Source organism: Hemiscyllium ocellatum, chromosome 18, assembly GCF_020745735.1.
Source record: "Hemiscyllium ocellatum isolate sHemOce1 chromosome 18, sHemOce1.pat.X.cur, whole genome shotgun sequence".
NCBI lineage: Eukaryota > Metazoa > Chordata > Chondrichthyes > Orectolobiformes > Hemiscylliidae > Hemiscyllium > Hemiscyllium ocellatum.
The window spans coordinates 35,546,339-35,561,296 of NC_083418.1; the positions used below are offsets into that span (position 1 = coordinate 35,546,339).

The 14,958-nt window shown below is 40.7% G+C and overlaps 1 protein-coding gene across 4 annotated transcripts in view; it reads right to left on the reverse strand.

The window, feature by feature from the left end:
- saxo4 (stabilizer of axonemal microtubules 4) overlaps window positions 1–14,958 on the reverse strand; it is a 153,111-nt gene that overhangs the window by 66,343 nt on the left and 71,810 nt on the right. For all 4 annotated transcript variants that reach the window (XM_060838848.1, XM_060838851.1, XM_060838852.1 and 1 more), the window contains one exon: window positions 9,682–9,867. In XM_060838848.1, the coding sequence (XP_060694831.1) occupies window positions 9,682–9,867 (186 nt within the window). The remainder of the gene's footprint in view (window positions 1–9,681; window positions 9,868–14,958) is intronic.

The window sequence follows — 14,958 nt, forward strand, 5'->3', positions numbered from 1 at the left end:
CACTATCCTACCTACCTGCGACTGCACTTTCAAGGAGCTATGAACCGTATTTAGTGAAGGTTAACAAGATTAAGGAATAATGAAGTTGTATGTACTTAATGATGTAGAAGAACAGAATGGCACGGAGTGCTACAGATATTTGAAGACGGCTAGACAGGTGAATGAAGTGGTCTTGTACTTATTGTTGAGGCATATAACGTAGGAGCTGGGGAATTATACTGGATCTGAATAAAATGCAAATTAAGTCATAGCTGGTGTACTGCATGCAGTGCTTGAGTCCACATTATAGAACGGATGAGAGTGCACGAGAGAAGAAAATTTACAAGACTTTGACTAAGCTGGAGAACTACAATTACAAGGAAGATTAGATAGCTTAGGGTTGTTTACTTTGGAACAGAGAAGGCTGGTGGGAGAGCTAATTATGTGTGTAAAATATGAGACATCTAGTTAGAATAGATAGGAAGGTTGTATTCCTATCTTGAGTGTCCAAAACATAGATTTAGGGTGAGATATAGGAGGTTTAGAGGTGAATTGTCTTCAGCCAGACGATAGTGGGATTCTGGAACCCACTGCCCAAAAGGATGGTAGAGGTAGAAACCCTCAAAATGTTGATAAACATTCTTGGATATTTGCTTGAACTGCCATAATTTAACCGCAACTTCGAGCAATAGTTGGAAAGAGGGATTGGACTGAAGGGCTACTTGTCTGTGGATACATGGACCAAGTGGTCTCCACCTGTGCTGTAAATCTCTATGAATCTATGTTAACTTTAGCTTCCCCTTGAACAAACCTGCTTGAGAGTCATTTCAATTCTTAATATAGCGCAACTGGAGTATCAACCTTGCCAATGCCATTTCAATCAGGTCCAACGTGTTTCAGGCAGAAGTCAAATTTCTCAGTCAGAATGAGTAAGGAAATAGAATCAGATACAGCTTCCAGGGATAAAGGAAGCAGGAGCCAATTTTTGGTGGATAAAGTGATATCAGATATATTAAAGTAAATTTGCTGCTACATGTAACAGCTGAATTTTAACCAGTGAAAGTGAAAAGTAGTTGATCAATTATCAGATGTAATTGTAGAAATGTTGGGAACATAAGTAGTAAAATTCGAAATGGTAAGTCAATGCACCATTATTGAAATATTAGTTGCATTAATGTTGCTTTGCTTGATGCAGGTAGTGGGATTTATCTTAATATAAAATTGACACAGGCAAAACCTACACTTGTTGGATTAAAAATATAAGAAATAGGAGCAGGAATAGAGCATAAAACCAGTTGAATTTGTTCTACCATTCAAAAAGATTACAGCTGATCCTCCTTTTAACCACAGTTTGCATTGGGATCCTCTAAGACTGAAAACCTACTTACTTATCTCAGCCTTGAATATATTCAGCAATGAATTCCCCTGCAACCTTTTGGCACAGAGAATTCCAAATATTCACAAAAAACTTCAGTAAATAAATTTCTCCTCAGCTCAATCATAAATGATCAACACCTTATCTTAAGGCTGTGCCCTGCGTTCCAGAACCTCAGTATCTACCCTACCCTTCAGAATTATAAACATTATCTTTCATCCTTTTTTAAACTCCAGGGGATAGAGGCTGAAATTCTTCAGCTTATCATCATAGGACAATACTCACAGCCCTCAAAGCAATTTTATGAATATTTGATATACCACCACTGATGCAATGATATCTTTCTTATCTCTGGAGACCAAAACTGCATACAGTATAGAATGATTTGGAGGTGCCAGTATTGAATTCGAGTGTACAAAGTTAAAAATTGCACAACACCAGGTTATAGTCCAACAGGTTTATTTGGGACTACTAGCTTTATTCTCCACAATCACCTGATGAAGGAGCAGTGCTCCGAAAGCTAGTGCTTCCAAATCAACTTGTTGGACTATAACCTGGTGCTGTGTGATTTTTAACTTTGTACAGTGTAGAAGATACAGTAGTCTCACTAGCTTCCTGCATAATTTAGCACAAGTTCCTTATTCTCATATTCCAATTCCCTTGCAAAAATAAAAATCACATGCCATTTGTCCTAATTGCGAGCCGTACCTTCATGTCAAATTTTATGTTCCTGTACAATTCTAACCAAGTTCTATTAACATTGGTATCTGGAAGTTTCATGCCTTTTTAAAAAATCATTTACTTGTCTGTTTTTATTATGATTGTGAAAACCTCATGTCCCAGCATCATACTTCATCTGCCACCTTGTTGCCCACACACTTCATCTGTCTGTACCTCTTTGTAGCATCTTTCTATCTTCCTCACAGCTTACATTCTGACTCAGTTTTGTATCACCAGCAAACTTACATACATTGCTGTTGGTCATTTAATCTAAGCCATAAATGTAGATTTTAAATCACTGAGGCTGTAGTACTGATCTGTCCAGCATTCCACTAATCACAGCCTGCCATGTGAAAATGCCCCATTTATCCTTATTCTTTGCTTCATGCCCACTAAGCAATCCTCTACCTACACACAAACAGATATGAACATCCATGCTGGTGGACTATCTGCAACTCTTACAAATGCCATTTGAAAATCCAAGAATGCTCCATCCACTGGCTCTTCTTTTTTCCTACTAGCTACATCCTCAATAACTCAAACAGCATTGTCAAACACTATTTCTCTTTGTTAAAAGCCTACGTTGATTTTGCTCATGCTATGAGTTTCTAAGCACATTGTTACAACGTCCTTCATTATATCCGTCCAATAGTTTCTAGAAGTCTGTCAGACTAATTGAACTGAAGCTCCCTGTTTTCTCTCTCCCTCCTCCTTTGGTTAATGCTGTCACATTTGCTAGCTTCCAAAACACTAAGACCATTTTAGAATCTGGGTAATTTAGAAAGTCATAGCCTACATAACCATTGTATCTGCCATAAGTCTTTTAGAACCTTAGAATGTAGGCCATCAGGTCCTAGAGATTGGCCAGTGTTTAATTCCTTGAAGCTTTCTCAGATGTTTCCTCTGCTGATAGTAATTTCCTTAAGCTCCTCATTCTTATTAGCCTCTTTATTGCCATTTATTTCTGCAATGCAATTTATGTCTTCTACAGTGAAGACAGACAACAGTTTTGTTCAATTTCTCTGTAATTTTTTTGGTCTTCTGTGATAACTTCTCCTGGCTCGGCCTCTAATGGACCAACATTTAATGCAAACAATTCTTCCTTCTAATATACTTGGGAAAAGGTTTTACAATCTACTATCTGAGTATCCTCATTCTATTTTTCCTCCTTTTTATCAGCTGTATTGGCTTGTTGCTAAATTCTAAAACACGTCCAAACTTTGGGCTTATTGCTACTTCTGCAACATAAATGACTTTTAATACTATCCTTAACTTTCTGAATGAGCCAAAGATGGATCATTCTTGCTGTTTTGCTTTTCAATAGACTTACATTTTTAATGTAACATTTTTTGAAAACTTTGAATAGTTTCTTTCAATGTTATCCACTATTTATTTATCTCTATTCTCAATGGGCCAAAGAACCGTGTCTGTACTGCATGGCTCTATGACCTTTGACATTTTTTTAACCCCATCAAGTCTAAATAGCTTTCCCATCAGTACTCTGCAGTCGGACCTGTTTATATTTAAGACTATTGTTTAAGACTATAGCATACGTTTTGACTTAATATGGGTTTGGAGGTCTAATATTTAATTCTGAAAATAAAACCATGTGTGTAAAGAATAGATGCAGTTCTATCCTCTGTCAACTAGCCAGAGCCAGAGGATAGAACACGGAAGCAAAAAAAGTTTGCCTAAAGGTGGAGACTGGAAGCCAAATTCAAACACCAGTAAACTACAATTATAGTGCCCATTTTGAAAATTGTTGTAGTCTGATTAACCTCTGACCTCTGATGTTCTTACAGTATGATAATATGACCAATGGAAGAATGAAGTCATAATGTCATACAATCATTAGGGCACTGAAGGAGGCCATTTCATCCATTGTGTTCATACCAATTTTCTGTAGAACAACATAAACAATTTCATTCCATTGTAGCCTTCTGCAACTCTCAATTTCCTATCAAAATCATCGATTATCTCTACTTCTACATCTCTCCTGATGGAAGCAAGTTCCACATCATCACTACTCTGTGTGCAAAAGGGTTCTTCCTCACAATCCCTTATGTTTTTTTGCCTAGAACCCTAAATCTGTCTCCTCCAGAACCTGTTGTTATGTCACCTTAGTCTTAGCAGATCATAGGAGCTGAGCTCTCATTACAGCAAAGTGACTGGTGGTGATTTAATCTGAGGGCCACCAGACCTCAGATGAGAGAAGAAGTTGAGAAGGAGAGTCCTTCATGATAACCTCACACCGGTGATGGGAATTGAATTCATGCTACTGGCATCACACTGCTCTGTAAACCAATAATCCAGGCAATTTGGAAATCACTCTCAGACCCGGGATCATATTACAGGACTCCAGTAACAGATAATGGCAGTGCACTGTGATAAGCTAGTTTAGTCACTGGTAGATGAGCTAATGCTGAAGATGATGGTGGAGTAATGTGATAGGTTAAGTGGAATGTAGGGAACCAGTGTGACAAGACGATGATTAGTTTAGAAAGACAAAGCAAGCTAGTATGATTGGTTATGCTAATGTTATCCGATAAGTGCAGGAACAACTGGATAAACTAGTGAGACAAAGGGTTGGTGGGTAATTGGGAAGCCATTAGCTGATTGCCACAGCTTTTCTTTGCAAATTAAAGTTTAACTTTGTGAGGGATTTTCTGCGTCTACTGGTAATTTTTACAGAATATTGAGCGATTCTTCTACAACACCAACTGAGCCCTGGAAGCAACAGTAAATAGGGACAACTTTCCTTTGCCTACCTAATGCAAACATGTCTTAGTCCTATACTCTATCAAGTATCTCACCTTCACTTGTTTTGCCTCAAGGATAACGACTGCAGTTCCATAAACCTAATGTCAGCTAAAATAATGCTAGAAGAATTCTGATTAACCTACTCTCCACTCTCACAAGGACCCTCATGTCTTTCCTAAAGTGCACTAAACAGACTGAATGGAATACTATGGTCGCAGCCGCCACCAACAGAGTCTACTGCTACATGCAGTCAGGATGCCTGCAGCTGGCCTTTCTCCCTCTATTCATCTACTTTCAGGAAGTTAAAAACCAAAGTAAACAGATCAACCAAGATCTTATAGTGTTGGAGTACCTATGAGGATATTCAAGAGGCACAGGAAGGCATTGCATTACTTCTTTACTCAAGTAAGATTGCAGGATGTAGGCCTGTCATACATGGGACAAAGGGCAAAGTGCTCCAATTGATGGGACAACACCATGTTGTACTAAAGTAAATCAGATCAGCATCCAGAGTTTCAGATCAGCTTACATACAAACGTGAATTAGAACAGGAGTAGGCCATTCAGCCCCGCCAGCTTGCTCCACCTCTCAACAAATTCATGATTGATCAACTGTCACCTCCAATCCAAATTCCTGTCTATCCCTGAACCTTTTACCCACCTTACATAATTATAATCTATCTACCTCAATGTTAAAAATACTCAAGGATTCTGCTTCCACCATCTTTTCAAGGAAGTGTTCAAAATACTTATGACCCTCAGAGAAACAACTTCATCTTATCTGTGTTTTAAATGAATGATTTTTAGACAGTGACCTTCAAATATAGTTCTCCAATGACATGAAGCATCTCCTCAACATCAAATCTGTCAAAACCTCTGAGGATCTTCTATGTTTCAATCAAGTTGCCTGCTTACTCTTCTGAACTCCAGAGTTACAACCTTTCCTCAGAAGGCAACCCTTTTATTCCAGGTATCAGTTTGGTAGAATTTCTCTAAACTGCTTTAACACAGTTATATCTTTTTTTAAAACCAAGTGACCAATATTGTGCAGTTTCACCAGTGACCTGCATAACCAAAGCAAAACCTCCTTTCTTTTGCATCCAATTCCCCCATGATAAGTAATGATATTCTATTAACTTTTGACATTGCTTGCCTGACACATCTCTGACATCACTAATGGAAAATCACCAGAGTCTAGAAGGAGCAAGTGGGGAGAACAGTCCTAAACGCTACACTAACTGTATTTGAGGACCTACTTTGTACAGATTTAAATAAGCAAGTATTACACTACGTAAGATGTTGAAGGGTCTTTCTTTGAAATAAGCAGTAAGTAAAATCAAAGGCAATGGATGTGCAGACACCCACAGCCTGTGGTAACCTAGAACAGTATTACAGTGCACAGGTAGAGTATTGACTTAAAACACGAAGTATGGTCCACATAAATTGATCATTCTAGCGGTTCAAAATGATTATCTTTAATGCAATAGGTGTCATGGAATATGAAAGTGATTAAGATAATATTGTAATAATATGACAGCTTTAAAGCATGATGTAATTCTTAATAGGATTCAAACTGATAATTTGGGATGGAGTTTCCTCCAGGCTTTAGGAGACCAAACCACCTCTCGCAGGTAATAAGACCAATGATGCAACCTTAGGCGAAGCTATCTAAAGATTGATGCTGGGTCAACTTCTTTTCATCATTTGGGATATCTGGTCGACATGGATGGGTTGGACTGAAAGGTCTGTTTCCATGTTGTACATCTCTATGACTCTATGATTAGGATGTGAACATAGGAGGTATAGTTAGTAAGCTTGTAGGTGACACTAAAATTGCAAGTGTAGTGGACTGCTAAGAAGGTTACCTCAGATTACAACAGAATCTAGACCAGATGGGCCAATGGACTGAGAAGTGGCAGATGGAATTTAATTTAGATAAATGTGAGGTGCTGCATTTTGGGAAAGCAAATCTTAGCAGGACTTACACATTTAATGGTAAGGTCCTGGGGAGTGTTGCTGAACAAAGAAATCTTTGAGTGCAGGTTCATAGTTATTTGAAAGTAGAGTTGCAGGTAGATAGAATTATGGAGGTGGTGTTTGGTATGCTTTCCTTTATTGATCAGAGTATAGAGTATAGGACTTGGGAGTTCACATTGCAGCTGTACAGGACATTGGTTAGGTCACTTTTGGAATATTGTGTGCATTTTGGTCTCCTTCCTTTCGGAATATTGTTGTGAAACTTGAAAGAGTTCAGAAAAGATTTACAAGCTTGTTGCCAGAGGATTTGAGCTATAGGGAGAGCCTAAATAGGCTGGAGCTGTTTTCACTGGAGCGTCGGAGCCTGAGGGGTGACCTTATAGAGGTTTATAAACTCATGAGGGGTATGGATAGGATAAATAGACAAGGTCTTTTCCCTGGGTTGGGGGAGTCCAAAACTAGAGGGCATAGTTTAGAGTGAGAGGGAAAATATATATGACTTAAGGGCCAACTTTTTCACATAAAGGGTGGTGCGTGTATAGAGTGCACTGTCAGAGGAATTGGTGGAGGCTGGCACTATTACAACAATTAAAAGGCATCTGGATGGGTAGACGAAAAGGAAGGGTTTGGAGGGATATGGGCCAAGTGCTATCAAATGGGAGCAGATTAATTTAGGATATCTGGTTAGCATGGACAAGTTGAGATGAAAGGTCTGTTTCCAAGTGGTATATCTCTATGACTCCATCTTCCAATTGGCCATGTCTGCACTTAACTGCCTACTAATGCTGGCACCCATGGCGATTTGGCTTTGGTGGCTGCTCAGATAGGTCAGAGAGTCCTAGAATACCAAGCATGTTGGCATCCTCAGACATGAAAAAAAATACTAACCCAGAGACAGTGGAAACAGGCTTTCTCTCAACATGGTGTGGACAGAGTCAGAAACAAAAGCACATAGGATAATGTCTTCTGTGCAGCACATTTATGGCTTCCCTCAATGGCTAATTGTTATGCTGCCAAGTGTGTTTCCATGTACAGAGGAACCTTGATTATCCGAGTATCGATTATTCAAATTTCAGATTATCCAAAAAAGATTTCAAGGTCCTGCAAAAACTGTACATGAAAGAGGTAAGTACATTTGGCTTACCTGTACTGAAGAACATGTGAAACACTGGCAAAAACAAAGAAATACAGCAGCTCAAACATCAGCGACTGGATATTTTTAGGTAAGGGATGTTATATAGCTCTTTGCAAAAGTAAGCTTTTTACAGTATTCCCGTCACTTTACTGGGCCGTTCATGAAAAAAAAGGCCAAGATTGTAAAAGCACCGCTCTGACAACTGCTCTTGCGATCATAGAAGCTGTTCGGGACCTTGTTTACAGGTGATGCTATCTTCACCAGTCCTTGCCAAATGCTAACTACTGCTACATTTTTAAAATGTTTTTTTGTGTTTTCATTGCTTTGTTCTGTTCATCATGTGAAACCTGTGTCCTTTTGCACTCAATACATTAAAATGATAGATTTAAATCAATTTTCAGCATTAGATTACGGCTTCCCTTGATTAAGGTAAAATCAATTATCTGAATAATCAATTATCCAAACAAAATAGTGCCCGTCCATCTCATCCAGAAAATCGAGGTTCCTCTGTATTTAGTTGGCAAGGTTGTGGAGTTCTGAACCATGGATATTGATCTTTCAGTTGAATAGTTGAAATGTCTAAATTGAAGACTAGAGAATGATGACTGGAGTCATAGAATCAGATGTACAGCACAGAAAAACACCCTTTGGTTTGTCATTTTTTAGAAGATTTGTAGCTCAGATTGAGGTTCACTGAGCTACTCACAAGCTCACTGAGCTTGTAGGTTTGTTCTCAGACATTTCATGACCATGCTAGGTAACTTCATCAGTGAGCCTCTGGTCAAGCACTGGTGGTATAGCCCACTTTCTATTTATGTGTCTTGGTCTGTTAAGGTGGGTGATATCATTTCCAGTTCTTTTTCTCAGTGGTTAGGAAATGGGGTCCAAATCGATGCGTTCATTGATGGAGTTCCGGTTTGAATGCAAGGCCTCTGGGAATTCCTGTGCATGTCTTTGTTTAGCCTGTCCTAGGATGGATGTGTTGTCCCAGTCAAAGTGGCAGCAAATAGCCACCAAAAGACATGACCCACCAGTATCCTTACATACCAGATGAAGAAGGACACCACTTTGACTGGAACAACACATCCATCCTGGGACAGACTAAATATGTCTCTTGTCTCTGATGTCTCTTTGCACAACAACCCTCCTGAGAACCTTACCATTAAGTGTACTAGAAAGACCTGTTATTCCATGAGAAGATTCATGCTCTTCTGTTGATATTTCTCAACAAAGCAATAACATACACATGATATACATATACATTTAATGCATTATTTTCAGGCAGATACAATTGCTAGATGTAACCAGATGTACGAAATAGCCACCTCAAATATAAGTAAAGCCCCTCAATCAGTTAAGAATGTCAACTTAGTTTGATTGCACTCAAGGCTGTAAATTCAACTCCATTTTAGGACTTTAAAGTTGAACTTAATGCAGCATGTGAATACACTACTGACAGAATATACCTTTCCAGGAGATCTGAAATTCATGCCTGGTTTCTCAGTTCAAATGTATATTAAACAGACTATGCAATTATTCTATAAACCTAGTCGATCTTCCTCTTTCAACTACTACCAAAAATAAAATCAATCATGTAATCCTTTCATGTTTACATCTGGAATCTGTGTGTTTTATGAAATTAGTAACTGTCAATTAGTCTAAGCTTAAGATACAGAAAAAGATGCCACAGCACATAAATCCATGATTGACACAAAAGAAGAAACAACTTTCCTTACCTTTGCACCAACACTAACATTGCTCAGCAGTTCTGTTTTTAATGGTCTATGTTCTGGATAGGTGTAGGTCAGGGAGTTGATGCTGCTAGGTTCATCAAGATGGCTTCTGTTAAGGTACTCAACTGGATCTTCCTTCTTTAGCTTTTCTACCTTAGCCGTGGGAAGGTTCTGTAGCCCAGTTGGTAGCTATGATAAAGAGGTGGACAATATTAACATGAAGTTACAGTACACTCAAATACTAGTGACAATAATGATATATTTACTGGGCTTGCTGTAATGCTGTTAATGTATCAGTTACAAACCAGAAACATGCAAATCTTTGTGGTTACCAAACAACTTATGAATGCCAGAAAAGTTTACACTGGAAATTGCACTTTTCCAAATATTTAAATGAGTATTTTTTATGTCCACACACTGCAATGTTGCCTTACTTCTTAACAATGAAACTATTTTATTTCCTTCCCTCCTGAAACAATACTGTTCCTGCACAAGTTCCAGAAAGGTGTGTTAGCAGGGCATTTGGCTCCTACACTGATCCTGTACTTGGCTGACATTTACATACAAGCACTTACTTTGAAGAGTTGCTTCAGCAATGTAGCTGTTTTTCCTCCCTCTCAAAACCTGAAACAGTGGGGCAATGATAACTTTGTCATTGGTATTTTGCAGATGTCACCTTGTTGCTTGTGGTGTACTAGAAAGGATTATTTGAGGTAACACCAATGCTCCATTGTCTTTGTTTAGACTTGGCCTTATACAATGCTTAGTGAGAATACACCACTGTAAAGTGTCTACAAGAAGAGTTGTTCTACGATAGCAGTAAGTACACCTATATTTGGTTAGGCATAAATACTAGGATTTTAGGGAGCTGGTACAGATGCATCTGCTCCCTCCAAAAGCTTGAATAAAACTCTTTTTCTCCACCCACAGACTGTGACATTAGTAGAATGGGTGGAGCCAACATAATGGAACATTATCCTCCTCAGAACCAACATCTCAGACAACAATTACTACATATTGGCTGATCCTAGTTAGAGCAGACCCTAAATTTAAGCTGGTGATCCTTGTTTAATGGTGTCTGAAATAATTCCACAAAGTTGGTATCCTGTCATCAAGTCACCCTTCACTTACATGTGGTAAGTCCTTGACACCAACCCAGCTCCCTCAGAGCCAGCACTCACAGTGAACACGATGTCTGATGCTCCTGCTTTTATCTCTAATCCAGGGCCCCCTGATTGGACCAGATTTCAGCCCAAATCAGGGGAGTCACATTCTATAAGGTCAGCCTGGCTGACCTTGTCACTATCACTACATCCCTCCCCTTTGAGTCTGAGGACATGGTCCAGTTCTTTCTCTTAAAGCTCTTCCTGAGACATTCCAACACTAGGTCTGGTTCCTTCAACTCTACCTCTGATAAGGGCAGCATGTAATGCACAGTCACTCACCTCTTGTGCCCAGAGCTTCATTCTCTTCATCAGGCAGCAGAGGTGTCAAGACAGTGACATCCGCCGTGTCCATCTCAGATTTCGAGGTCTCTTCAACACTTGATGGAGAGGGAAAACACACAGGTTCTGGCAGCCTTTCCCAATGTTCTGAAAATCTGGGCACATGTTTCTTCCACCCTGTTTGCGAATTTGCAGCTTTCCTATGGTCCATTGCACCTACTTGAACTTTGTACATCACTGGACCTGACCTCATGTTAATCATGCCTCTTACCCATGCAGGACCAGTCTTGTGGTTTCAACACCAAACTTTGTCCCCTGATGTGAACTGCTCTCTCGCTTAGTGAGTCTTGTGTCTGGCATTGATGTTCCTGATGCTTTTTCATCCTCCGATGAGAAGGAATCAGATTTAACCCAGAGCAAAGTATTTTTCCTAGTAGTTACTCTGCTGGAGCCGAAAACATTCCTTGGCACTATTTCAAATAAATGCATTGAGTAGTGTCTTGGCCAATATTTATCCCTCAGTCAATATCACAGAAACAGATTACCTGTCACATTGCATTGTGGGAGATGGCTTCTCCATTTCTGACATAAGCAGTGAGCACACTTCAAAAGTTCTTCAGGGGCTGGAAAATCATTTTGAGATGTTTGGTGATCATCGAAAGCATTCACAGAAGCTTTGCAGTGTCTGAAAAATGTGAGAAATTTGGGCAAATAGGATGGGATGGCCAATAAGGATAATCCTCAGATCCCAAAGTCCCATTGTCCAGCCAAAGTTAGATGAAGGGATGAGATTTTCATTTAGAGTCATAGAGATGTACAGGAGCAAACAGTGAGATGGTGTCCCCAGGTACACACTCACTTCAGTCCAACCCGACCATGCCGAACAGATATCCCAACCCGATCTAGTCCCACCTGCCAGCATCTGGCCCATATCCCTCCATACCCTTTGTATTCATATACCCATCCAAATGCTCTTAAATGTTGCAATTGTACCAGCCTCCGCCACTTCCTCTGGCAGCCCATTCCATACACGTACCACCCTCTGTGTAAAAACGTTGCCCCTTAGGTCTCTTTTGTATCTTTCCCCTCTCACCCTAAACCTATGCTCTCTAGTTCTGGACTCCTCGACCCCAGGGAAAAGACTTTGCTGATTTACCCTATCCATGCCCCTCATAATTTTGTAAACCTCTATAAAGTCACGCAATATTCCAACAGTGGTCTAACCAATGTCTTTTACATCCGCAACATGACCTCCCAACTCCTGTACTCAAAACTCTGACCAATAAAGGAAAGCATACCAAACACCTTCTTCACTATCCTATCTATTGTGAGAGGCAAGAGGAGTACTAGCATGGAATATACCTCATTATCACCCCCCACTACTATCTAAACTCATCTCATTCATATTCAGGCTGCCAACTTCCCATTCACCAGATAGAAACCAAATACTGAGAATTCCCAAAATGAAAGTCAGAGCGGGTACCAGGGGACACCATCTCACTGTTTGCTCCTCCAGAGCTCCATCTTGGACACCGGGCACCAACATCTTTGGGCACACTCAATGGCCAGCAGACACAGACACAGACATTGGCATCCGACATGTATTAGCTTCATCATTGTGGCACATCTCTGATCCGTCTACAGCATGCTGTTGTACTTCAATGCTACAGTTTTGAGTACACAGTCACCTTTCATTGCAATGCAGCTGCCAGAACACCTATGTGTGCAGCAATAGGAAACCTGCTCACATTGTGGATCAAGGTGCATCTCAGGGCTGCTTGTCCACTCTCTTAACACTCACTCATTCACTTTGTAATTACTTCAATGCTAACAGCAAACGTGCCTTTTCTATTGGCATGTTACCCCCTCAGCTGCATCTGTAAGGTTCACTGTCCTTCTGTTGTTTAGCTCAGTCACAAAGCCACACAACCTGCCATGGCTGTCAGCAGTCATCAGTCAAGAGGGTGAACATGTTGTTGTAATGCACTGTGCTGCATCAATGTCACACCTGCAGCACACACTGGCAGCAAACACACCACATCTGTTTCAACCAATGACCACGTCCTAAAGATGACAGGGACTTGTCATTATTTAAGTCAGTAAGAGCTATTGATAGTTGGGCAGTCCCACTACTCTCTGTGAAGGTACTGTCTGTGGTCAGTGCAAGGGGTTGGGGTCGATCAGCCATCCATGCAGGGTGGTCAGGATCAGGAGGCTGGTCTCGCTGTATTCTGGGGAGTGGGTCACAGTCAGTCCTGCAGGCACCAGCACAAGCAGTCAGGGATTTGCAGTTGGAGAGCTGAAGACAGACCAGTCTGGGATGTGGTCAGTCATCAGTGGGTCTGCCTGTCCAAATTGGTCAGAGGTGTGGGCCATGGTCTGTCCAGGGATTCAGCGGAATGAAAAGTCAAGGTTTTCTTACCACGTGACACTGCTGGGCTAGGCAAATGGGGTAACACAGTGCTAGACATTAGCAACAACAACATGGACACCACAGGGGACAAGGGGAAGGGGGACAATTGGATATTTAAGCAAGAGAAACAACAATGTATTGGAGGACTTGGGTTGCTTCAGTGGAGGAGTGTGCATCATGATGGTGAACAGGACTAAATTTTAGGGACAGGACTCAGGAGGTAAGGATGAGAGTTGCGGTCATAAATCCAGACAGGGAGTGTCAGGTGGAAAGGGACATGAGGTCTGAGGGGAAGATCCCTTGACTACCAAGGCTGAACCTGTCATTCAGAGTCCAAGCATGGACTTGCATTGCCTCAACTCCGAAATGGAAGCAACAAATGGAAAATGACATCCGAGACAGATTGTTTTCTATCCCAACATGTAGCTTTCATGTATGATGGACAAAGAGGCTTCTCATGGGGCAATAGTATCAATGATTGCACTTGTAGAGTGCAGGCTGAAATGTTTTGTAATCATATCATTGTGCATTTGAATTGTCTGCAGTGTACAACTGTGAGGAGTAAAAATGATTATTAAAAGAATCCTTGACCACATAACTGGTCACAGTAGATTGAAAATAGTTATTCCTGTGAAATACATAATCACAGGACTCCCCCCCCAACCACAAACCACTAAGCTAATGCAAGACCTCATAGGCTGCAGAGGGGCACAAACTGATTTCTTATCACCTTGAACTGTCAATACAATGCAACACATTCTTGGATACAATGGTAGCTTCCTTGGGTGATGTGGGGCTGGGAGGACAGGATTTCAGTACTCAGTCAGCATTTACAATCTTGTACTGCAACATAACAGATGAACCATTCATTAGAATAATTTTCAATGTCAAAGAACCACATAGAGGCATTCCATGACCCTCCTGTCAGAGTGCACAATGTCCCACTGTCCCACTGAAGTGTATGCTAAATGTATTTATGAGTGACATGAATACTAACTGCTCACATTACTAAAGATCTGTTCTGTTTCTTTTGCTCTCCATGCAGGTCCATTGAATGCCTGACTGATGGATCCAGTCCCAGCAGGGTTTACCATTGCTGCTGCTGTGATACAATGAAGATGCAGAGAAACAGAGGACGAACAATGTGCTACCAAGCTCAGCACTAATAGCAACCTCCAACAGCTGCCAAGCAACTTCCACATGAACTGGTTGCAGCTAAAGTTCTCCTCAGGGTTTGCAGGAATCACCGGAGTTCAGAGTGGATCATCCCTATTGCATTTCCCCTAGATGAGCAAGGGGTAATCTTTCTGCAGACTCAGGGTGTACCAGGACATACTCACCAAACTATGCAACATGAAGGCATGAGTGGCCATCCTATCCTGGTGACTGGCAAAGTGGTGGCAGTGCTGAATTTCCATGCTA